At 44.0% G+C, this 26422-nt stretch overlaps 2 protein-coding genes and 1 pseudogene across 2 annotated transcripts; 2 read left to right on the top strand and 1 right to left on the bottom strand.

Moving 5' to 3' along the window:
* The first annotated feature begins 13394 nt into the window (after positions 1 to 13394).
* Positions 13395 to 14421, top strand: LOC149401975 (uncharacterized). The gene is made up of 3 exons (XM_089609388.1): positions 13395 to 13440; positions 13510 to 14054; positions 14128 to 14421. The coding sequence occupies exons 1-3, from the start codon at positions 13395 to 13397 to the stop codon at positions 14419 to 14421; spliced, it is 885 nt and encodes a 294-aa protein (XP_089465514.1).
* Positions 14422 to 14511: 90 nt separating this feature from the next.
* On the top strand, positions 14512 to 21772 carry LOC149401974 (putative pentatricopeptide repeat-containing protein At5g06400, mitochondrial; annotated as a pseudogene).
* A 710-nt stretch (positions 21773 to 22482) lies between these two features.
* Positions 22483 to 24139, bottom strand: LOC149401973 (uncharacterized). Its single transcript, XM_089610160.1, has 2 exons — positions 24031 to 24139; positions 22483 to 23932 (listed from the first exon to the last, which is right to left on the bottom strand). Exon 2 carries the CDS (start codon positions 23922 to 23924, stop codon positions 22857 to 22859), a length of 1068 nt encoding a protein of 355 aa, XP_089466286.1. The 5' UTR covers positions 23925 to 23932; positions 24031 to 24139; the 3' UTR covers positions 22483 to 22856.
* Between the last annotated feature and the right edge of the window lie 2283 nt (positions 24140 to 26422).

The following is a 26422-nucleotide window of genomic DNA, read 5'->3' as shown; positions in this document are numbered from 1 at the left end:
CATCACATTGTACTGTGACTGTTGGCATTAGTGCCCACAAGAAGAGTATTAGTCATAACCTGCATAGATTTGATGTAATAAAGTCTTACAAAAACTCTTGCTTGTAACTGCTGAATCATTAATAAAAGTTGAAACGTTCATTCATTCTTACTTGTCTGTTTGAAGCTTTATGATAATCTATAATCTTTAGTCCTTAAACAAACCTAACAACATATGAAGAGACAAATGTAAATTTGCATGAATAAACTCTTCATGGTTTTCTTAAAAACAATATATTCACAATCTAAGGATCAAAGGACTATTGATCTCAGTACGATTGTTAGGAGAATCTATGATGTCTGGTTATGAGACATTGAGAGTTGGAGACTCTATAATTCTTCTAGGTATCTTCTGAAGGTATTGAATTGACCAGTGCACTTCTAGAGACAAAATAAGAGCAAATCATTTAACCTCTTATGTCTCGAAGTCACTACGTATGAATTGCATCATGCTTACCTCAATCCTGAAATGAGACATGTCATTTCATAGCTTACGTATTCTCATTTGAGAAAGTCAGAGTTCGGATTCACTATGTGATTCTGAACATGACCTATTGGTGAAGTATTGAGTTATGAAGATGTCATGAGTAACTTTGTGAAGATCTCATAGATATGGAATTCATGTACAAGATTGCTGAAATGCAATGTATATCACCTCATGTTTTTTTCCTCAGAATGTGAATAAATGAACTGACCAGTGTCCAAATTGAGTCATGACTCTTTTGGATTTATCAATGTAACTTGTTAGCTCCTTGTCAATACATTGTTTCTAACTTATTCACAAGCGACAAAGGAGTTGAGGAAATAACAACTAGAAGGGTAAAATGGTAATTTTGTAAATCCCGACTAGCTGATGATATTCATGAAGGGTAAACATAGATAATATTCAGTGGATCCACTCATCACAATTAAATTGAATTCTTGAGTAGAAAATAAATTCATTTGAACCGAGAGATTCTCAGTGTCAACTCTTTAGTGGAGTCAGTTGACATTAAGCTAAACTTTGAAAAGGTTGGTGAACTTTTGAGTCCAAGTATGTTAGCTCAAGCTTTGTTCATTTGGATCCATAAGGTCACAGTCACAAGTCATATCGAGTATGAGTAGTTAAACTTGAAGCTAAGTCAGAACAAGAACTAGACAAGTTTTACGAAAATTGTCTAAATGGTATTTTTTGTCTTTTAGGACATAGGAAGAAATGAAAAATGAAATACTCAGCCATGATGAGAATTTTGGGCCTTGAGGATTAATTTCATTTCATGGAATTTTACTTGAAAATTCTTAATGAGCTTTTCTTATGTTGTAATGAACAAATGAAGAAACATCTAGAAGATCCTTCTAAGCCTTTCACACGTCCAACATAAGCAAGAGAAGAGGAATTATTTTGTGCATTGATGTATGTAGATATTTGCCAAAAGAAAAAGAGAAAACAAATTTCCTTTATGAGGAATGTTTTTGGGAGGACAACTAAGGAGCAAACAAAAGAGGAAACAAATCCAAGGTCTTCTAGAAGAAGGCTTGGACGTCCACTTGAGAGAAAGAGAGGTAAAATATTTTCTCATGAATATGTGATATTCTATTGAAGAGGAAACTAGTTATCATTAACTCTCATTGTTTATAGAACCAACACTTCGGGATAGCTGTTTCAGTTGCTCAGTTCGTTCTGAAGGAAGAAAGATTGAATACAGTTCACCATGATACGGACTCTATTCAGACAACAATTCAATGATAACATCTGCCATACTGCATTATGTGGTTTATCCATCATTATTAAACAGATAGCATTGTTGTGCCATTATTCATCATGAATTATTGAATGTGAACCCTCTCCTATAAATAGAGGCCTCATTCTCATTGTTTTCTCATCCCACATAAGTTAGAGATTGAGAGCTTTTCTCTCTAGACATTGTGGCCGCCCAACTCCATCTCTCTCTCTAGTTCTTTTCGTTTTTGTTTTGGCACCTAGCTCCACATTTGACATAGTGTTTTAGCTCTTCGACTCTTAGACTTGTTCTTGAGTCATCGTGTTTAAAAGTGCTCACACACTAATTCCTTCTAATCTCGAGTGATTCATGTGATAGAAACTTTCGTGGTTACTCGAGTTCCCGAAGAACGAAGAAAGACGAGCTGCGTGAGGAGATGAGCGATTCAACCTCCAAAAGCTTCTCAACGATCAAGCTTCATAAAGGTTAGTAAACGTGTAATCTCTCTTAGATATTTTTAATTATAATATGTGCTTGCTCTTTGTCTAGGTTAGTAAAATTGTTTTACTTGTTCTAAAGAAATTTTTTATATTCCGCCGCTTGCTAGAAGCGTTAAATCTTTTCTTAAACCCTAGATCAATTCCAACAGTGACAACACCAGCGCTATCAATATAGCCAAAAATCATGTTCAACACAGTAAGACCAAGCATATTGAAATCAGGCACTACTACATCAGAGATCTTGTGAACTATAAGATTCTGTCCTTGGAACACGTCAGCACCGAGAATCAGTCGGCATACATTTTTACAAAACCCCTGGACATCACTAAGTTTGAAAAACTGCGCTCCGCATTAGGGGTTTGTATTCCCGATTTGTAGCAATTAATTGGCTGGTCAAGGCACGTGTGGGCATGTGTCTTGATCTCTACAAGGCCCATTCGGGGTAATTATTACCTTCACTGATCTCACTTTTGTCAGCAGTTCTTTTTCGAATTCTCTTCCTCGGGTTCATCTATGTTTCCCTCAGCGCCATTTTGTTATCATATCCGTGAAAATGGTGCACACTAGAACATGAATATGTCGCTAAAAGTGGCGGGAAATTAAGTGACAAGAGATCTCCAGCTTGAAGAAGTGTTGGAATCGATCTAGGGTTTAAAAAAAAGTTTAACGCTTCGTTAAGCGGCGGAATTTTAAAAATTTTCTTTTACAAGTAAAACAATTTTTACTAACCTAGACAAGTGCAAGTACACGTAATTAAAACCAATATGAGCTAGAAGTTTACTGACCTTTCTTGAAGCTTGAACTTTGAAGAAGCTTTTGGAAAGTTTGCAACGCTCGTCTCCCCTCGCTGCACGTCTCTCTTTCTTTCCTCGGCATCTCGAGCAACCACGAAAGTTTCTATCACTAAATCACTCGAAAAGAAGGAATCAGTGAGTGGGCACTTTTAAACACTACGACTTAAGAACGAGTCTCGAAGTCGCAGAGCTAAACACTAGGTCGAGTGAGGACCTAGGTGCCAAAGCAAGAAAAAATCGAAAATAAACTAGAGAGAGAGAGAGGATTTTCGGCCACAAGTTCTAGAGAGAGAGTCTCTCAAATCTCTAAAACTTGGATGAATGAAATGTGAGGAAATGAGGCTCCTATTTATAGGAGAGGTCTCACCTTCTATAAGGTAGTTTCCTCTTCTATAGAATATCACATATTCATGAGCTAATTTCCCTATTTCCTTTATTGAGTCACACGACCAAACTAGGCTTCAATAAGCCTTGGATTTGTTTCCTTTTTTGTTCCATGCCTTTGACTCTCTCTTGGCTTGTTTGGCCGAAATTCTACTTTCCTCATAGAGGAAATTTGTTTCCTCTTTTTCTTTTGGCAAGTATCTAGATACATTCATGCACAAAATTCTCTCTTCTCTTGGGTTTGGGCGTGTAAGACTTTCTAGAAGCCTTCTAGATTTTTCTTCATTTGTTCATAACAACATAAGAAAAGCCCATTTAGAATTTTCAATAAAATTCTTATGAAATGAAATTAATTCACAAGGCCCAATGATCAAGTCATGGCCGAGTGAAACATGTCATAAAATGACCTTGTCAAAAAATTTATTGACATTCATTTCATCCTTTGTCTCAAAAGACAAAAATACCCTTTTGACTATTTTCGTTCTTGTTTTGGCTTAGCTTCCAGTTTAACTATTCCTATCGATGTGATTCGTGACAGTGACCTCATGGACCCAAATGAACAAAGCTTGAGCTAAACACTTGGACTCAAAAGTTCACAAACCTTTTCCAAGTTTAGCTTAATGCCAACTGACTCCACTAAAGAGCTGACACTGAAAATCTCTCGGTTCAAATGAATTTATTTTCTACTCAAGAATTCACCTAATTATAATGAGCGGATCCACTGAATATTATCTATGCTACCCTTCATGAATGTCATCAGCTAGTCGGGATTTACTAAATTACCATTTTACCCTTCTAGCTGTTATTTCCTCAACTCTTTTGTCGCTTGTGAATAAGTTAGAAACAATGTATTGACGAGGAGCTAACAAGTCACATTGTTTCATCCAAAAGAGTCAGGACTCAATTTGGACACTGGCCAGTTCATTTATTCACACTCCAAGGAACAAAGCATGAGGTGACATACATTGCATTTCAGCAATCTTGTACATGAATTCCATATCTATGAGAACTTCACAAAGTTACTCATGACATTCTCACAACTTAGTACTTCACCAATAGGCCATGTTCGGAATGACATAGTGAGTCCGAACTCTGACTTTCTCAAATGAGAATACTAAGGTGTGAAATGACATGTCTCATTTCAGGATTAAGGTAAGCATGATGCAATTCATACATAGTGACTTCGAGACATAAGAGGTTAAATGGTTTGTTCTTATCTTGTCTCTAGAAGTGCACTGGTCAATTCAGTACCTTCGGAAGATACCTAGAAGAACTATAGAGTCCCCAACTCTCAATGCCTCATAACCATACATCATAGATTCTTCTAACAATCATACTGAGGTCAATAGTCCTTTGACCCTAAGATTGCGAATATATCGTTTTAAGCAAACTACGAAGAGTTTGTTCATGCAAATCTACATTTGTCTCTTCGTAAGTTGTTAAGTTTGTTTATGGACTAAAAGACTAAGGTTTTGTCATAAAGCTTCAAACAAAGAAAGAATGAATGAACGTTTCAACTTTATTAATGAATGAATAGGCAATTACAAGCAAGAGTCTTCATGAGACTTTATTACATCAAATGTACAAAATAAAGACTACAACTCTTCTTGTGGGCACCATTGACAACAAACTCCCACTTGACTCAAAGAAGGTGTGTGTAGTCCTTCATGCCTAATCCCTCACGATGTTGGTCGAAGACCTTGTTCGCTAGGGCCTTGGTGAATGGATCTGCGAGGTTGTCCACCGTTGAGATCTTCTTCACTTTCACGTCTCCGCGCTGCACGATCTCTCGAATCAAATGGTATTTCCTCTCAATATGCTTAGAGCGCTTATGGCTTCTAGGTTCCTTCGAGTTAGCGACAGCCCCACTATTATCACAATAAAGGGCCATGGGCTCGTCGACGTTTGGAACAACTTCCAAATACTTAAGGAATTTCTTAAGCCATACAGCCTCTTTGGATGCTTCATAAGCAGCCACATATTCTGCTTCCATTGTGGAGTCAGCAATGCAAGATTGCTTAATACTTCTCCACACAACAGCTCCACCGTTAAGGATGAACACAGATCCCGAAGTGGATTTCCTGGAATCCTTATCCGCTTGAAAATCGGAGTCGGTATATCCCGTCATAGTCAGGTCAGTACCTGAGTATGTAAGCATCAAGTTCCTAGTTCTTCGAAGATACTTAAGAACATGCTTAACAGCAATCCAGTGCTCGGGTCCAGGGTTGGATTGGAAACGACTAACTACGCCAACGGCGAAACATATATCAGGTCGAGTGCAAAGCATAGCATACATGAGGCTTCCTACGGCAGAGGCGTAAGGAATTTTCCTCATGTCTTCAATCTCTTGTGCAGTCTTGGGAGACTGGTCCTTAGAGAGTGAAACTCCATGCCTAAAGGGTGTTTGACCCTTCTTGGAGTCTTGCATCGAGAAGCGATCCATAATCTTATCAATATAAGATGCTTGAGAGAGCGACAGAGTCCGGTTTTTCCTATCTCGAAAGATTTGGATCCCCAGAATGTACGCGGCTTCTCCTAGATCCTTCATATCGAATTGCTTTGCTAACCAGACCTTAACCTCAGATAACTTACCCACGTCATTACCAATGAGTAGTATATCATCGACATACAATACCAGAAACACAACTTTGCCTTCGTGTATTAACTTGTAAACACAAGGCTCATCTATTGACTGTTCAAAGCCAAAGCTCTTTACAGTTTCATCGAATCTAATATTCCATGACCTAGATGCTTGCTTTGATCCATAAATGGACTTAAGCAACTCACAAACCTTGGTCTCTTGACATTCTTCCACGAAACCGTCTGGTTGAGCCATATAAATGCGCTCGTCAAGATTGCCATTCAGAAAGGCCGTCTTGACATCCATTTGCCAGATCTCATAGTCGAAAGCTGCAGCTATGGTTAGGAGTATGCGGATGGATTTAAGCATCGCGACTGGCGAGAAGGTTCTTCATAGTCAATCCCTTCTTGTTGGGTATAACCCTTCGCCACAAGTCGTGCTTTGAACGTCTCGACGTTCCCATCAGGACCCCTTTTCTTCTTGTATATCCACTTACTCCCTACGGGTTTAATCCCTTCAGGAAGGTCTACAAGTTTCCAGACTTTGTTGACATACATCGAGTGCATTTCAACTTTCATGGCGTCAAGCCAAAGGTTTGATTCAGAATAATCCATCGCTTGGCTATAGGAAACAGGGTCATCCATGTCGGAGACGGCTACGAGAGAGTCTCCATAAGACATGTACCTGTCAGGCTTTTGTGTAGCCCTCCCACTACGTCGAAGTACTACTTGACGAGATTCTGATGAGTTAGGTTGTGTTTCAGTTGGGGTAAGAACAGTTCTTACATATGAGGTAGAAGCTTCCTCACCCAACTTTTCTTCAAGCACAATTTTACTTCTAGGTTTTGCATCTTTCATAAAGTCCTCCTCAAGGAAACGAGCATTCGTGCTAACGAAAGTCTTATCGTCCTCGGGACTATAGAAGATGAAACCATTGGTTTCCTTTGGATATCCCACAAACAGGCACAATTCTGACCTACTAGCCAACTTGCTAGTCTTTTGCCTTAGCACATGTGCAGGGCAACCCCAAATTTTGATGCGGCCAAGATTTACTTTACGGCCAGTCCATCGTTCATAGGGAGTACCAGGAACCGTTTTGGACGGAACTTGGTTCAGAATGTAAGCGGCTGTTTCGAGGGCATATCCCCAAAAGGAAAGAGGGAGTGATGAGTAACTCATCATTGATCTAACCATCTCCATAAGAGTTCGGTTCCTTCTCTCTGACAGTCCATTTTGTTGAGGTGTGTCAGGTGCGGTAAGCTGAGAAGCGATACCTTCTTCTTTAAGAAAGTCATCGAACTCTCCAGACATATACTCACCACCTCGATCAGATCGAAGGGTTTTGATCACTTTGCCAGTTTGCTTTTCCACTAAAGCCCTAAAGACCTCAAATACGTTAAAGGTCTCGGATTTGTGTTTGAGCAAATAGACAAACCCTTATCTTGAGTAATCATCAGCGAAGGTAACGAAGTATTCGTATCCTACACGTGCCTGTTGGCTGAGCGGACCACATACATCAGAATGTACTAGTTCCAGCAACGCAGTGGCTCTTCGACCCTTATCAGAGAAAGGTCGCTTAGTCATTTTTCCTTCTAAGCAGGATTCACAAGTAGGTAGTGAACCTATTGCAGAGGCTTGGAGTGGACCATCCCTCACAAGTCTCTTAATCCTATCTAGACTGATATGACCAAGTCTTAAGTGCCAAAGGTATGTTGATTTTGTTAGATCGGAGGATTCGGAAAGTTTGATCCTCTTTGGCTCCCTAATTAGATCGTTATCTATTTCGGTGTCTAAAAGAGAAGGTTGAGTGGGATAGATGTAGAAAAGAGCATTCTTCATACATGCATCAGTGACAAAAGAATTATCATGAAACGAAATACGAATTCCATTCTTAATAAACTTTAAACAATAATCTTGCTCACGAAGACGAGCAACAGATATTAAATTCTTCCCAAAGGTAGGAACAAAATAAACATTATTCAAGTTTAAAGTGCGGTCTTCAAAAGACAGCGTCACGGATCCCACATCCTTCGCGGACACCAGGCTCCCATCACCCCATTTGAAACAGAACTCGCCTTCCTCTAAGCTTTTGGTTTTCTTGAAACCATTCAAGGAACAACAAATATGGTTAGTAGCAGCGGAGTCAAGAATCCACGTTGATACATTATCAGCTACTAAGCATGCTTCAGTAACTAGTACAATACAATGTTCCTTTGCTTTGAGATAGGCATGACAATTCCTTTTATCGGCCTTGTGAGGTCTCTTCTTAGTTCCAGAGGCGGAGGCTTTTTGCTCAGTAGCATGTGCCTCTCCTTGATTCCTCTTTCTCTTATTGAGACCTACAGCAGTGTGAAGTTCCTTCATAAGCTCGGTAACAGTGTACTCTAGCTTGTTTATGAAGTAGTTCATCTTGGAGGTATCAAGAGATGCGGGGAGAGTTTCTAAGATCATATCTATGATATTCTTCCCTTTAATCTCATATCCTAGGATTTCCATTTTATTCAGAAAACTAATGATCAATATCATAAAGTCTCCAACAGGAGTCCTAGCCTTCATGTGACAGTTCATAAACTGTCGGACTGCTTGTTGCCTTGTTTGACGCCCTTGCCCTCCAAACATCTCAAGGAGATTTGTAGAGCATTTCGGCGGCGGTCTCGATGTCACGATGTTGTTCTTTCAGCATATTGTTCATAGATGCCAAGATATAGCACCTCACAATCTCATCGGATCGAAGCCAGGCCGCTAAGGCGTCATTGTCCTCTTGAGTCAAATCATCATTCGTTAGAGGAGGACACGGGGTGGTGAGTACCCATTTGTGCTTGTTAACGGTAACTATTATGTCGAGGTTACGTTTCGAATCTACGTAGTTTTCATTTTTTTTTAGTTTGTTCGAGGAAAGGATGATCGAGAGATGTTTGAGAGACATATTGCGTATAGAAGTTGAAACAAGTTTATGATTTAGTCTTTGGTTTAGGATTTAAGTTTGTTTAAGACTTTGATAAAATCCAAAGGTGTTATAAACTAAACGATAATTTACTCCCTCAAGAGAAGGCCGCAAAAAATCTCCATTTATATGTAAATGACACATCATTAATGCTTAGCCAAGATGTCAATACACCATTTTTGACTAGCCACCTTGTAAATTGGTTTGATCACTCACATCCTTTCGCAGGGCCTCGAGGGAGGATTACTAGGGATTGAGTCTAAGTGTGCAACCAACCACTTAGTTCAAAAGGTCAACTTTGAAAAACAATCCCCCAAGGGGAGGCCTTATCATCATCGTCTCACTCTCGGACGTAGCTCATTGAGCAATGATCAGAGCAAAGCGCCCTTGAGTACTCTCATTTAAGAGAGGGCCACGAGGGTGACTCTTAGTCCGGCGACACTTGCACTTTTCATTAGTGTTGGGGATCGTGGGTTACAAACAACAAGTATAACCCTCCCACTTAGTTTTTGGAGTTGGTACATCGACTCTTATAAGTTCGGAAACAGATTTCCTAGTTAGAGAGCGATAGAGCGGACAACTAGAAGAGAATCCTAGATCGACATGTTCAGAGCAGTGTTAGTGCATAAAGGCACAAGGTACATACTCGATCTTTTCCTATTTTCTATTTCGGGAAAGTGCATGAGGGAAGTGTGAACTTCAACTCACTCGAACACTTGAAAGTTTGAGATTACAAATCTTTTTATTTTTCGGCTTTGTCTACGAAGAGACCTCCCACTCAAATTTTCAAGAGCATATAGATTTTGAACATATGTGATATAGATATAGTTTTGAAAACATTTTGAAAATTTATTTGATTTGGATGACAAAATATTTTCAAGTTTGAAAGTGAAAACGGTTTTTCAAAATTCAAACTAGTTTTGTAAAAATTCAATTTCAATTAAACCTTCAAAAATCAAAACATTTTAATCTTACACATCATGTTTATAATCTTATGAAAAACAATTTTGCTCAAGAAAATTTTCTCATTAGAGTTCTATATCTCATGGTAGTGGGGTTGAAAATCCGGAATTCTAAAAAACTGGAGTTTCAGCACAGCCGCGCACCTCGGAGTTAAACCGTCATATCTGGTGGCTCCGATGTCCTCTTGACCCAAAACCTGTGGCATTGGACAGAGGACAGACAGAGCTTTAATTTGATTCAAGAATCATTAAATTTAGATTCCTGAGCAGAGAGTTATGCCACTTTTACTGAGGCTTTCACTCCAGCTCGAAGAAAAAAAAATAATTAAAGTTCGGTGCGAAAAAGAATTTAGTGTAACGGAACGTTTTAGGATGTTGTTTAAAGCTTTTATTTGTGTTTTATTAGCAAGGTAATAACAAGGTATAAAAGAAAAAACAACATGCATAAAACGATTCAAGTAAAAATAAGAAACTAGCAAGACAATATAACTAGTCACAAAATTTTACTCGAAATATCTCAAACCTTTAAAACATGTTTTTCAATATAAAAAATTAAAAAAATTTAGAACTGATTCTAATGTGTTTTAATAACATCCCAAAACCATAGAAAAACAACATGATTTTTAATTTAAAGGCAAGAGCAATAAATTAAAAAAAAATCTAAGATAATAATTCTAACTTGTCACAAAATTAGTAAACTTTCGAAAACGATTTTCAAGCTCATAATTTTTAAAACATGTACATGCATCTCTTTGACCATAGCTCTGATACCATTTGTTGGAATCGATCTAGGGTTTAAGAAAAAGTTTAACGCTTCGTTAAGCGGCGGAATTTTAAAAATTTTCTTTTACAAGTAAAACAGTTTTTACTAACCTAGACAAGTGCAAGTACACGTAATTAAAACCAATATGAGCTAGAAGTTTACTAACCTTTCTTGAAGCTTGAACTTTGAAGAAGCTTTTGGAAAGTTTGCAACGCTCGTCTCCCCTCGCTGCACGTCTCTCTTTCTTTCTTCGGCATCTCGAGCAACCACGAAAGTTTCTATCACTAAATCACTCGAAAAGAAGGAATCAGTGAGTGGGCACTTTTAAACACTACGACTTAAGAACGAGTCTCGAAGTCGCAGAGCTAAACACTAGGTCGAGTGAGGACCTAGGTGCCAAAGCAAGAAAAAATCGAAAATAAACTAGAGAGAGAGAGGATTTTCGGCCACAAGTTCTAGAGAGAGAGTCTCTCAAATCTCTTAAACTTGGATGAATGAAATGTGAGGAAATGAGGCTCCTATTTATAGGAGAGGTCTCACCTTCTATAAGGTAGTTTCCTCTTCTATAGAATATCACATATTCATGAGCTAATTTCCCTATTTCCTTTATTGAGTCACACGGCCAAACTAGGCTTCAATAAGCCTTGGATTTGTTTCCTTTTTTGTTCCATGCCTTTGACTCTCTCTTGGCTTGTTTGGCCGAAATTCTACTTTCCTCATAGAGGAAATTTGTTTCCTCTTTTTCTTTTGGCAAGTATCTAGATACATTCATGCACAAAATTCTCTCTTCTCTTGGGTTTGGGCGTGTAAGACTTTCTAGAAGCCTTCTAGATTTTTCTTCATTTGTTCATAACAACATAAGAAAAGCCCATTTAGAATTTTCAATAAAATTCTTATGAAATGAAATTAATTCACAAGGCCCAATGATCAAGTCATGGCCGAGTGAAACATGTCATAAAATGACCTTGTCAAAAAATTTATTGACATTCATTTCATCCTTTGTCTCAAAAGACAAAAATACCCTTTTGACTATTTTCGTTCTTGTTTTGGCTTAGCTTCCAGTTTAACTATTCCTATCGATGTGATTCGTGACAGTGACCTCATGGACCCAAATGAACAAAGCTTGAGCTAAACACTTGGACTCAAAAGTTCACAAACCTTTTCCAAGTTTAGCTTAATGCCAACTGACTCCACTAAAGAGCTGACACTGAAAATCTCTCGGTTCAAATGAATTTATTTTCTACTCAAGAATTCACCTAATTATAATGAGCGGATCCACTGAATATTATCTATGCTACCCTTCATGAATGTCATCAGCTAGTCGGGATTTACTAAATTACCATTTTACCCTTCTAGCTGTTATTTCCTCAACTCTTTTGTCGCTTGTGAATAAGTTAGAAACAATGTATTGACGAGGAGCTAACAAGTCACATTGTTTCATCCAAAAGAGTCAGGACTCAATTTGGACACTGGCCAGTTCATTTATTCACACTCCAAGGAACAAAGCATGAGGTGACATACATTGCATTTCAGCAATCTTGTACATGAATTCCATATCTATGAGAACTTCACAAAGTTACTCATGACATTCTCACAACTTAGTACTTCACCAATAGGCCATGTTCGGAATGACATAGTGAGTCCGAACTCTGACTTTCTCAAATGAGAATACTAAGGTGTGAAATGACATGTCTCATTTCAGGATTAAGGTAAGCATGATGCAATTCATACATAGTGACTTCGAGACATAAGAGGTTAAATGGTTTGTTCTTATCTTGTCTCTAGAAGTGCACTGGTCAATTCAGTACCTTCGGAAGATACCTAGAAGAACTATAGAGTCCCCAACTCTCAATGCCTCATAACCATACATCATAGATTCTTCTAACAATCATACTGAGGTCAATAGTCCTTTGACCCTAAGATTGCGAATATATCGTTTTAAGCAAACTACGAAGAGTTTGTTCATGCAAATCTACATTTGTCTCTTCGTAAGTTGTTAAGTTTGTTTATGGACTAAAAGACTAAGGTTTTGTCATAAAGCTTCAAACAAAGAAAGAATGAATGAACGTTTCAACTTTATTAATGAATGAATAGGCAATTACAAGCAAGAGTCTTCATGAGACTTTATTACATCAAATGTACAAAATAAAGACTACAACTCTTCTTGTGGGCACCATTGACAACAAGAAGATCATCTCAGAGGTTAATAGACATAGGGTAAAGATCATCAAGGCTAAAAAGGACATGGTAGAGAGTTCGACCGTAGATCCTGTTCCTCATGTTGAAATTCCCAATCTTCAGAAGGATTTGCCTACATTCCCACAAGTAAATGGAACTGTTCTTTCTTGCCATGTTTCTCCCTCTAGGGTTTTGTTTGGCAGCATGCAACAGATCGGTCCATCTGGGTCGAGTCTGCCTGAGAGAGAAAATGTGTCTTCAGCCACCGATTCCATGTTCCACCTCGGGAAGCCTGAAAAAGCTTATGTCAGAAACACCCCCTCTGACAACCCTAACCCGTCCCCGACTAAAGCCGAGGTCGATAACCCGACTCTTGCTAAAATGACAAGTGAACTGAAGGGAAATGGGTACTCGTCTGAGGAGATTGAGGAGGGTCCGAAGGATGGATTTCTCAAGAGGACTTCGAAAGAGTCATGGGCACTGGGATCCTATCTCAGCGTGGCAAAGACTCTGTCCATGCTCCGCCCCCGAAGAAGAATAAGGTGAAAAAGATGCCCAAGGCGAAAAAGCGAGAAAGAGTTCCTGAGGATAAGCCTGGTGAAGAAGATCAAGAAGAAGAATAGCAAGAAGAAGATGTGGCAGACCACGTCACTAACGCATTTGAAGAAGAAGTTGAAGAAGAAAGAGTCCCCGTTCGGAAGAAGAAGAAGAAGAAGGTCCAACGGCAAGAAGTTCCAAATGTTCCTATCACGGGTCTCTCCTTCCACACCTTGAAGAACGCAGGAAGATGGAAGTATGTCATCCTCCGCATCATTGCCTCAGAGCATGTGCTGTCGGATGAGGCCTTGAGCTGCACTGATATCGTCAACCTTCTGAAGGAAGCTGGCCTTTTCTCTTCTGCTACTGTTGTGGGTCCTGATCATGCTCAGTTGGTGCGAGATTTCATAGTGAACCTGCCAGACCAGGTCGATGATGCGACCTCCCCAAACTTCCAGAAGGTTGTGGTGATGACCAAGTGCATCGAGTTCTCTCCCAAGGTGATCCACGAGTTCCTGGGGACGGATGCTCCTGCTTCTGAAGACTCTATGCCTTCCAGGTTTGAGCTTGTGAATGACCTGTCGGCTGGAAAAGATGAGAAGGGTCGGCTTGAGACTGGTTTATACCGAGCCTCTCTGCATAGCTCCAAGTACTCTGTCTTGCACAAGATCGGAGTAAAAAACTGGCTTCCCTCTGCTCACTCCACAGGTGTCTCTCTTGCACTTGCTCAATTCTTGTATATGATAGGGACTGGGAGGACGCTGGATTTTGGGAAGTTCTTTAACTCCGAAGTCATCAAGCATGCAGTATCCGACACCATCAAGCTCTCTTGCACTTGCTCAATTCTTGTATATGATAGGGACTGGGAGGACGCTGGATTTTGGGAAGTTCTTTAACTCCGAAGTCATCAAGCATGCAGTATCCGACACCATCAAGCTTCCCATAGCCTACTCGGCTATGATTACTGGGATCATTCTTCGCCAGCACCCTGACATTCTTTCTCCTAAGGAACTGAAGGCATTCAGCTACAAGTTGTTCTAGAAGCACCATGTAGCTGACATTCAGAAGCCGCCTTAGTCCAGTCTTCCTCACGCCAAGTTCTGCTCGTCTGATGCACTAGTTGTTCCACCCATGTCAGCGGACATCAAGAAGCTCATTGCTCTCTCCATTCAGAATGAGATTCAACACTTGGAGTCCATCATTGCGACGTCCTTGGAGCGCAAGAGGATCCTTGAGGAAGCTTTGAAGAAAATGTTCTCTGGAGATCCTTCCTCGTCTTCTAACTGATCACCCTGGTTGCAAAGATGTGGTTGTTATTTTCTTTTATTTGTTTCATCTTCCTTCTTCTAAAATCCTCTGGTCTGTAATATTTATTCTCTTACTCTTAGTCTCTTTCCTTTTTGTCTTTGCTTGGTAAAAATGGGGAGTCATTTGCAACTCTGGTTTTCTGTTGTCTAACTGATACAATGCTCTCTATATCTTAGTGTGTTACGTTCTTTTTCCTTCCTCTCTCAGTCACTATGACATCAGTAAATCTTGCAGCACATTGTTGAGAGCTCAGTTGTTGCAGGATAGAGTTTTGCCTTCTCAAAGCCAAATGGGGAGATTGGACCTCTTGGTTCAGGCAACTCTATTGTCCTTGATGTTGTCTCAAGAATTGCTCAGAACACTATTGTTGTTGTACGGTCAGGTGTCGACGTGGTCTTCCTGACAGCTTTTTTGTCTCTCCTCGTCCTACTTTGTGGCATCTGTCCTGGTGTCCGATTACATGACATTCTCTTTTGGTGTCTCATATAAAAAAGATAATGTTTTTACCCCAGACGTGGTATCACACTTTACATCCGAAAATCAATCTTTCAAGTGTGTGTGTATTTGTTTTTCTAGGTTTTTTACTCTCGTCCGGAGAAGTCTTACCTAGTGTATTTTACAGTTGTTGCTGTGGATTTTGTTATTGTAATGAAGTGAAACACCGGGAGATGTAAGAGTGAAAAGTGAGGGGAACTCAAACCTATAGGGAGTTTAGGTTAACAACACCATAGAAATAGCTTGGAGTTAGAAATAGTGGAAGGTGACCATCCATTTCCGACGTGTACTCAGCATATTGTCTAGTGAAGTAGTTCTTTTGACCGGGATTGATATCCCCCCAGAGTAGGATTTTGAGGCCGAACTGGGTTACCATTTCTTGGTGTTCTTTTTCTTGCTTTCATTATTACAGGTTGCATGTTGTTTTTCTTGTTGTTCTTATCATCATCTAACAAGCAGGCTACACGGTAGATCTGGACTATCAAAAGCTAAATATCTTGTCATGTTTATTCATTCTAGATAAGAATTCAATACGCACCGCACGCACGCACGCACGCACGCACGCACGCACGCACGCACGCACGCACGCACGCACGCACGCACGCACGCACGCACGCACGCACGCACGCACGCACGCACGCACGCACGCACGCACGCACGCACGCACGCACGCACGCACGCACGCACGCACGCACGCACGCACGCACGCACGCACGCACGCACGCACGCACGCACGCACGCACGCACGCACGCACGCACGCACGCACGCACGCACGCACGCACGCACGCACGCACGCACGCACGCACGCACGCACGCACGCACGCACGCACGCACGCACGCACGCACGCACGCACGCACGCACGCACGCACGCACGCACGCACGCACGCACGCACGCACGCACGCACGCACGCACGCACGCACGCACGCACGCACGCACGCACGCACGCACGCACGCACGCACGCACGCACGCACGCACGCACGCACGCACGCACGCACGCACGCACGCACGCACGCACGCACGCACGCACGCACGCACGCACGCACGCACGCACGCACGCACGCACGCACGCACGCACGCACGCACGCACGCACGCACGCACGCACGCACGCACGCACGCACGCACGCACGCACGCACGCACGCACGCACGCACGCACGCACGCACGCACGCACGCACGCACGCACGCACGCACGCACGCACGCACGCACGCACGCACGCACGCACGCACGCACGCACGCACGCACGCACGCACGCACGCACGCACGCACGCACGCACGCACGCACGCACGCACGCACGCACGCACGCACGCACGCACGCACGCACGCACGCACGCACGCACGCACGCACGCACGCACGCACGCACGCACGCACGCACGCACGCACGCACGCACGCACGCACGCACGCACGCACGCACGCACGCACGCACGCACGCACGCACGCACGCACGCACGCACGCACGCACGCACGCACGCACGCACGCACGCACGCACGCACGCACGCACGCACGCACGCACGCACGCACGCACGCACGCACGCACGCACGCACGCACGCACGCACGCACGCACGCACGCACGCACGCACGCACGCACGCACGCACGCACGCACGCACGCACGCACGCACGCACGCACGCACGCACGCACGCACGCACGCACGCACGCACGCACGCACGCACGCACGCACGCACGCACGCACGCACGCACGCACGCACGCACGCACGCACGCACGCACGCACGCACGCACGCACGCACGCACGCACGCACGCACGCACGCACGCACGCACGCACGCACGCACGCACGCACGCACGCACGCACGCACGCACGCACGCACGCACGCACGCACGCACGCACGCACGCACGCACGCACGCACGCACGCACGCACGCACGCACGCACGCACGCACGCACGCACGCACGCACGCACGCACGCACGCACGCACGCACGCACGCACGCACGCACGCACGCACGCACGCACGCACGCACGCACGCACGCACGCACGCACGCACGCACGCACGCACGCACGCACGCACGCACGCACGCACGCACGCACGCACGCACGCACGCACGCACGCACGCACGCACGCACGCACGCACGCACGCACGCACGCACGCACGCACGCACGCACGCACGCACGCACGCACGCACGCACGCACGCACGCACGCACGCACGCACGCACGCACGCACGCACGCACGCACGCACGCACGCACGCACGCACGCACGCACGCACGCACGCACGCACGCACGCACGCACGCACGCACGCACGCACGCACGCACGCACGCACGCACGCACGCACGCACGCACGCACGCACGCACGCACGCACGCACGCACGCACGCACGCACGCACGCACGCACGCACGCACGCACGCACGCACGCACGCACGCACGCACGCACGCACGCACGCACGCACGCACGCACGCACGCACGCACGCACGCACGCACGCACGCACGCACGCACGCACGCACGCACGCACGCACGCACGCACGCACGCACGCACGCACGCACGCACGCACGCACGCACGCACGCACGCACGCACGCACGCACGCACGCACGCACGCACGCACGCACGCACGCACGCACGCACGCACGCACGCACGCACGCACGCACGCACGCACGCACGCACGCACGCACGCACGCACGCACGCACGCACGCACGCACGCACGCACGCACGCACGCACGCACGCACGCACGCACGCACGCACGCACGCACGCACGCACGCACGCACGCACGCACGCACGCACGCACGCACGCACGCACGCACGCACGCACGCACGCACGCACGCACGCACGCACGCACGCACGCACGCACGCACGCACGCACGCACGCACGCACGCACGCACGCACGCACGCACGCACGCACGCACGCACGCACGCACGCACGCACGCACGCACGCACGCACGCACGCACGCACGCACGCACGCACGCACGCACGCACGCACGCACGCACGCACGCACGCACGCACGCACGCACGCACGCACGCACGCACGCACGCACGCACGCACGCACGCACGCACGCACGCACGCACGCACGCACGCACGCACGCACGCACGCACGCACGCACGCACGCACGCACGCACGCACGCACGCACGCACGCACGCACGCACGCACGCACGCACGCACGCACGCACGCACGCACGCACGCACGCACGCACGCACGCACGCACGCACGCACGCACGCACGCACGCACGCACGCACGCACGCACGCACGCACGCACGCACGCACGCACGCACGCACGCACGCACGCACGCACGCACGCACGCACGCACGCACGCACGCACGCACGCACGCACGCACGCACGCACGCACGCACGCACGCACGCACGCACGCACGCACGCACGCACGCACGCACGCACGCACGCACGCACGCACGCACGCACGCACGCACGCACGCACGCACGCACGCACGCACGCACGCACGCACGCACGCACGCACGCACGCACGCACGCACGCACGCACGCACGCACGCACGCACGCACGCACGCACGCACGCACGCACGCACGCACGCACGCACGCACGCACGCACGCACGCACGCACGCACGCACGCACGCACGCACGCACGCACGCACGCACGCACGCACGCACGCACGCACGCACGCACGCACGCACGCACGCACGCACGCACGCACGCACGCACGCACGCACGCACGCACGCACGCACGCACGCACGCACGCACGCACGCACGCACGCACGCACGCACGCACGCACGCACGCACGCACGCACGCACGCACGCACGCACGCACGCACGCACGCACGCACGCACGCACGCACGCACGCACGCACGCACGCACGCACGCACGCACGCACGCACGCACGCACGCACGCACGCACGCACGCACGCACGCACGCACGCACGCACGCACGCACGCACGCACGCACGCACGCACGCACGCACGCACGCACGCACGCACGCACGCACGCACGCACGCACGCACGCACGCACGCACGCACGCACGCACGCACGCACGCACGCACGCACGCACGCACGCACCGACTGTGTTTTTTAGCCACACTGTCTCTCACCAAATGTTCATGCAGAGCATTCCTCAAATATGAGATGCTTATTCACACTCCAACCATTTCTGAGTCCCAGTATACCTTACAAGATCTTCCCTGTCCCTCATTCAAATCCCACTCGATTAACTCAATATTCAGGTTATTACATCAAACGGCTTCACTTACAGCCCAAGAAATCTCTTCAGACCCACGCGAAGAAGAAACAGAAAGAACCGGAAGTTAATGGCGCTATTCGCTCGCTCTTCGAAGAGATTACAGAGATTATCGGCGACTAAAACTCTGTTTCAGATGGAAATTTATCTGGAGAGTGGTTATCTGAAAATTCCAAACAGGGCAAGGAAAGTAAAGTGTTTGCGAAAATGCTGAGGAGAGAGTTGGTGTTTCTGAAGAGAAGAAGGACGTGAGTCCGTTAGTTCATCGGGTGGCTCAGATTTTGAGGGGAGAATCGGATTCCGAGTCGATGGAGGAATGGTTAGAGAAATCCGAGATTGAATTATACGATCCCGAGATCGTCGAGAAAGTGTTGAAGAGGTGTTTCAAGGAGCCTGATTTGGTGGTGAGGTTCTTTGAGTTTGTGAGGAAGAGAGACGAGTTTATCGGCACGAGCGAGATCTACAACACGATGCTATACATTGCGGGCGAAGCGAGAAAATTTGGATTGGTGGATAAGCTCGTCGACGAGATGGAGAGGAGTTCTTGCGAGAAGGACGTCAAGACTTGGACGATCAAGCTAATCCGATCGCTATGCAAAGTCGGATAAGGTGATATCGCGATGGAGTTTTACAAGGAAATGGTCAAGCTCGAAAACGATCCAAGACTCGAGTTGAAGCTCTACAAGAAGATCATCGGGTGCGTAGCGAGATCGAGGGACGCGATGGACATCCGATCGATCACGGACGACATGGTCCGAGTCTGCAAGATTCCGATCGAGGTCGTGTACGGCGTCGTTCTCAAGAGCTTCTGCGTCTCGGGTCGTGTACTGCGAACAACAACAAATAAGACAGAACAACAGCAAAATGCACTGAGAACAACCCATTGTGTTCCAAGACTTTGCCCATCAAAAATATTATTATTTATACAAAACGAAGTGAAACATTAATTTAGATACATCAAACTCTTAATAAGCTGATGAAAATTATTCGGTAAATGTTATATATGCGTTAAGCTTTAGTTTTGACCACTTGTCCATTAACGATTATACTAGATCTAGTATGATTTATCCAATGTGTTCGTTTTTTTTAATAAAGTTATTGAAAATAGATATTTCAGGTTATAATATCAAACATATATACTAAGATGTCTTCAATATTTGTAATAGTATGGAGAACAACAAAAAATAAGACAGGACAACCGCAAAATGTAAGGCGAACAACCCCTTGTTGTTCTAAGACTTTGCCCATGATTGACATAAAAAATATTATAATTTTTAGAAAACCAAGTGAAGCATTTATGTTTATAATTTATTATATATTTGATATAATTTTAGAAATTATTTAAAATCGAACACATTTGAGAAAATCATACTAGTTCATCCGGGACCCGAGGAACGAGGACGTTTCGATCGGGTATGAGCATTTCGAGACGCTCGTGAAGGTTCTTTGCAATGCAGAGCCGATCAGAGATGATAAGTTCCGATGGGTCACATCTCACATGGAGAGAACCAGAGAGGCCGAGAAATTCAAACGAATGAAGTGAATTCGGAGATTGGAAAAAGATGTTGACTTGCTGGACAAGTCAGAGATCGACCTGCCTCAAAAGATGTACGACGAAGATGATCTCTAATCGCTCCTCGAAATCTTGTTATCGTCGTCGCCTCGAAAATGATCGGTTATTCTCGAGGGTTTAGAGAAGTGTGGGATCGGATTCACGTCGGAGCTCGTTTCGGAGGCGTTGTGGCGTTGCAACACGAATGGCTCGGTCGGGATGAGATTCTTCTCGTGGTTTAAGAAACTGAGAGATTTCGAACACATGCCGGAGAGTTACAACGCGGCGATGAAGCTCGCGGGACAGGGAAAAGATTTCAGGCACATGAGAGAGCTCTTACACGAGATTAGGAGGAACCGAGTCGTTGTATCGCCGGACACGTGGACGATCATGATCATGCAGTACGGTCGAACCGGCTTGACCGAGATCGCTCTCAACACATTCAAATAAATGAAAGCCGAGAAATGCAAACCCACCGCGAGTACGTACAAATACCTGATCCCGACTCTCTGCGGGAGGAAAAAGAAGGAAACCCGAAGAAGCGATGAGACTGTTCAAAGAGATGACCAAATCGGGTTTCGTACCGGACAAAGAGCTCGTCGAGACTTACCTCGGTTGCCTCTGCGAGACCGAAAACCTCTCGGCCGCGAAGAAATGCGTCAAGTTTCTGCGCAACAAAGTCGGATTCTCCGTCGCGCTGAGCTATTCACTCTTCGTCGATGAAGCTCTAGGTCTGATCTACAGAGCCGGGAGCGAGAGAGAGAACCTCGAGCTCTTCAAATAGGGGAGCGTTTTCCACGGGCTTCTGAGGTCGACGAAGCTCTCGAGAAGATCGAGTCCATGATGAGCGCCGGAATCAGCCCGACGAGGCATGGAACGTCTTTGATCGGATGAAAAAAGAAGGTTCATTCCCCGATTTCAGGACGTATTCAATGTTCATCGACGTTCTGTGTCAGGTGGGAAAATCCGTGGAAGCGATGAAGCTTTAGGAAGACATGTTGAGATGTGGTATTGTACCGAGCACGATCAATTTCAGGACGGTTTTCCACGGGCTCACAGAGCAAGGGAAGCACAGTTTGGCACGGGCTATTATGCAGCACAAGTTTAATTTGGCTAGAAAACGCAACTTCTTATTAAAAAGTGCGTTGTAAATTATCAAAGTTGATTAAAAAATTTGTTTGAAATATTTATATTTTTCAAGATAAAAGTTAGTTCAAAATATATACCGCCATTCTCTTGCATATTCCGATGTGGTGTATATATAGCCTTTGTAAACGGTATTTTCTTTTCCCCTCTGTTTATAAAGATTTTTTACCATGTTCTTGCTTTTGATAATTCTTCCAAGTTTTTGTATTTTTAAGTAAGTAAATCATACAACCATTTTCAGGATCTTCCTGTTTTTATGTATATCACCGGAAAGTTTGTATCGTGTTGGTTGTTCTAAGTTGATCAACAAACTGCCTTTGAACTATATTTTTTTTTTCCGTTTCGGCAAAGAAAGCTCACCACTTTATGTAGTAAGCAAAATTTAAACTGGCATCCCGGCAAAAGAAATACACCACACGTTTTCTTGTATATATAAATATTCCAAAAGGATAGTTGATGGGATTAGGTATTATAGGTTTCCTCTTGTAAAGAAGAACCAAAGAGCATAAAAAATGACACAAGCCTTGTAAACTTACGATTGACAACATATAAATATTCCAATATGATAGTCGGGATCAGACGTATTCCGTGTCACAAGCAAGCCTTGTAAAACTAAGATTGACTACAGAAAACAAGTAAAACCAGAAAGTAAAACCGGGGATAAAGAATGTTACCATAGAAACTGCAGCGAGAGGATATCACACACGTGGATATAAAAACTCCGGTCCTCTCGCTGCAGTAACATATATATAAGCGCGCGCACACACGTTCGATGTTGAAACTTAGATTGCAAAAGCAGACAAGTAGAGACCAAACTCGTCATATGAGTCCTCCAAGTGGAAATATGCGACGTCCGAGAGGTGGGCAGGGAGGAGTTGGGCATCATCATCGAAACGAACCAAAGAAACCCGAACACTGGGTTTGCGGAAACGGCCTAACGCGGGTGCATGGCATCCGCCGTCCACAATGCAAGCCCTCAATCGCTCTTTGCCCACTTTCGGCAGACGTACTATGTCCACGCTGCTCCTCATATAGTCGCATTTCTTCTGCCTCAAATGAAAAAAGCTTTCACCTTTTTCTTCTTCTCCGCTTGGCTTTGCAAAAGCATCGGCGTAGACTCGCATGTAGGGCGAGATCAACGAATCGCCGTCCTTCAGCACGGGTTGGAAACAGCAAGCAGACATCTTCGGAAAGTCGGCGATCCGCTCCCAAATCCAGTCCTCTCGGCCGAAATCTATCGCGAACGAGCCCAGACGCGTGGATATGAAAAATCGGAGGCCGTCGACGAAACAGCTAATCACCTTAACCTCTTCCTTGTCGAATTTCAAGGGTGGATTGGGTACAAGCGACCAGCCGTCGGAATCGGGATCGTAGAGCTCGAAATCCTTGGCATCTTCTCTAAGGGCTTTGCTAAATACACAGATTTTGGCCCCGATCAGCACTGACTTACAGCACAATTTTTGGTGTTTATGAGCGGATATGGGTTTACAATCCCTCAACTTGATATCACACGGCTCGATGGGTTCCGATTTTCCGAGATGAGGCGCTAGACTGTAACTAAACGATGTGTTCGACATAAAGCCGCCGAAGATGAACAGTGTGGATCCCAAAACAGCAAACCCCATATCCGTTGGAAATTCGCGCGAGATTCGAATGCTTGCGTTTCTGGGTAAAGCCACATTTTCTCTCTCTCGAATGTTGGCGTTTCTGGGTAAAGCCACATTTTCTCTCTCTCTTTCCTTCATATCCACAATATAGATATAGTTCCTGTAAGGGGTTTCGTAAAGACAAGGAGTTACCACAATGCAGACTTCCTCGCCGCGCTTCGATGATGATTCAACGACCGTCATCTCCGCCGCTGTGAATTAACAATTAAAAGCGAATATAAGAACCTGCTTTATTAGAACGACGATAACGAAACACAAACAAAGGCAAACAGAGATTGGGGATTCTGACCTTCGGAGACACAGAGGGGAAATCGATCAGGTTAGGGTTAAGTCAAGTTCTATAGCCACCGAGTTTTTCTCATCTCCTTTTATTATGTAGTCTCCATGGGCCATTTCCTTCGGCCTCTTAAATTCGAAAAGCCCAATTATTATTGTGTCGCATTTTTTGGGGAAAATTGTACAAAATACCCTCAACTTTTTATTTGGCTTAATTTTTTTTTTTTTTTTTTTCACACTATATATATTTCCACCACTCTGCTCTGCGTATTTGCGATTAAATTTATTTTTCCAAGTACGATATGCTAATGAGATGAGAAGAAAGAAAGATTTGTATGTCAAACAATCATAGAAAATTAAAAAATAATGAGACGGACTAACCAACTTCAAACATTGAGATTGCATATTAGTCAACGTTTACATTTATTTTGAGAAATAGTCGATCTCGCTGACGTGGCGTTTCAGCCAATATTTTTATGTCGAAAATACCCCTAATGCAATCTCGTTTTATTTGAAGAAAGAATCATATGAATAAGTCAATGATTATCCAAATATATTGCATGATTTTCATGGATTAATATCAACAAATTTTGTAATTAAATAACTCCGGATTTTGTAATTAATATCAACAGATTTGTAATTAAATACATGGCCTATTTACAGTTAATCGTGTAAATAAACTGAAAAATTATGGAAATATTTTGAGCACGAAAATTCTGGAAATTATGAATATATGGAAGACAAAATAATATCAATGAATGAAGAATTAATTCGAAATTAATTACCTAATGAATTGCAACGAAAATAGAAACTAATTACCTAAAGTCAATGTTGAAAATTTCCAAATACATAACAATTAATGGCTGATATCTTTCAAAATCTGCTCAAAATTCAAATTTCAAATTTGAAAACTTCCCTTTTCGGTTTCAATATTTAATTCGAAATTTTTTTAAAAAAATGCCTAATTAAAATAGCGTAAGGACAAAAAGGTAAAACTAATTCAATTAATAAGCTGCCACGTAAGCAAGATGGCTATTTACGGGAAATTAACGAAAGGTTGGCTAAAACCAAATTGCTAGTGTTTTAGATGGCTAAACAGGTAATTATTTGAATATTTAATCTAAATTATGTTTGTCATTGTTTAGTTAAATGGTATGACATGGTTAGAAATTATCTTTTCTTAAAAAATGAAATAAAAATAAGAAAATATACAGGGAATAAATTTCTTCTAGTCTATTTTTTCAACAAAACTAAGAAATAAAAAATGATTGTTCGAGAATTGGGGAACTATCTTATCAATGATTGTTCGCATGTAAACGTTGCAAAAATGATAAATATTATGAATCGACGACAATTGAAATCAGCTATCTGCTCTATTGTTAATTAATTTTAGATATAAATAAGAAAAATTACGATGCGTCAAATTATCATATTAATGATTATTAACATGTAACTATTACAGTAGTGATAATAATATGAGAATAAATATATGTAGAAAAAAAAATTAAAATGAGGTTATATACTGTTATCAGAGACCAGTTTTTTATTTTTACATTTTTATTTTATTTTCTCCAATTCTTGTTGAGATTCAGAAAAGTGAAGATGGTATCAATGAAACTACCATGTGTATCAACGCCACTTAAGAAGAAAACACCTCCGAAGAAGACACGTGGGAAGAAAACTCCAACGAAGAAGAAATATACGTCGAAGGAACCTGAACAGAATGTTGGAGAAGGAATCAGAAGAACAACTCCAAACTATGGTGAGTAAGAGTATATATAGGAAAGTGTTAAAGCTTGTCTCTTTATTCTCGGGACCACATTGCACGCCTATCTTTTTTTTTTATTATTTCTTGCTCGAATCACATAGGTAGGGACCACATCGTTGAATTTTCTGTTTGTTGGTTGGTGATACATATTTAATGGTGCATTGTTAAGTATTTTTATTGTCTTGATATCACATTTTTTGTCTAAGCGTAGAGAACATATGGGCCAGCATCGTCCATTTTTACTGTATATTCTATTTGTTTCAATACTGAATGAGTTTTTTGTGTTTCATGTTTTACAGCCCCTGGAGTTGGTTTTTTTTACCTACGTGGTTCACCATGGGGGTGAAATGGAGTTCAACATTTTGGAATCTGTTTATGTTGTTTATTATGTGACCAAATAGTAGTATTTTGAAGGTCAATAACAACAGAATTCGAATGACAACATAATTTAATTACATTATGATACACTGCAAAATACATTTCATTACACAGAATTTAATTACATGAAATGACTATAACATAGAAGTTGATAACAATACATTTCATTCTGATACATTCACGTAAACCAAAAGGATCCATAGCAAAAACTGCAAAATCTTTGCAGATTGTCCCAGAATTCAGTCTGATGTCATTCACT

Source organism: Urtica dioica, chromosome 3 (genome assembly GCF_054948205.1).
Source record: "Urtica dioica subsp. dioica isolate 48M chromosome 3, U.dioica_male_clone48M_v1_H2, whole genome shotgun sequence".
NCBI classification, from domain to species: domain Eukaryota; kingdom Viridiplantae; phylum Streptophyta; class Magnoliopsida; order Rosales; family Urticaceae; genus Urtica; species Urtica dioica.
Note: the sequence above shows the minus strand (reverse complement) of the source record. Positions and strands in the feature narration are given on the sequence as shown.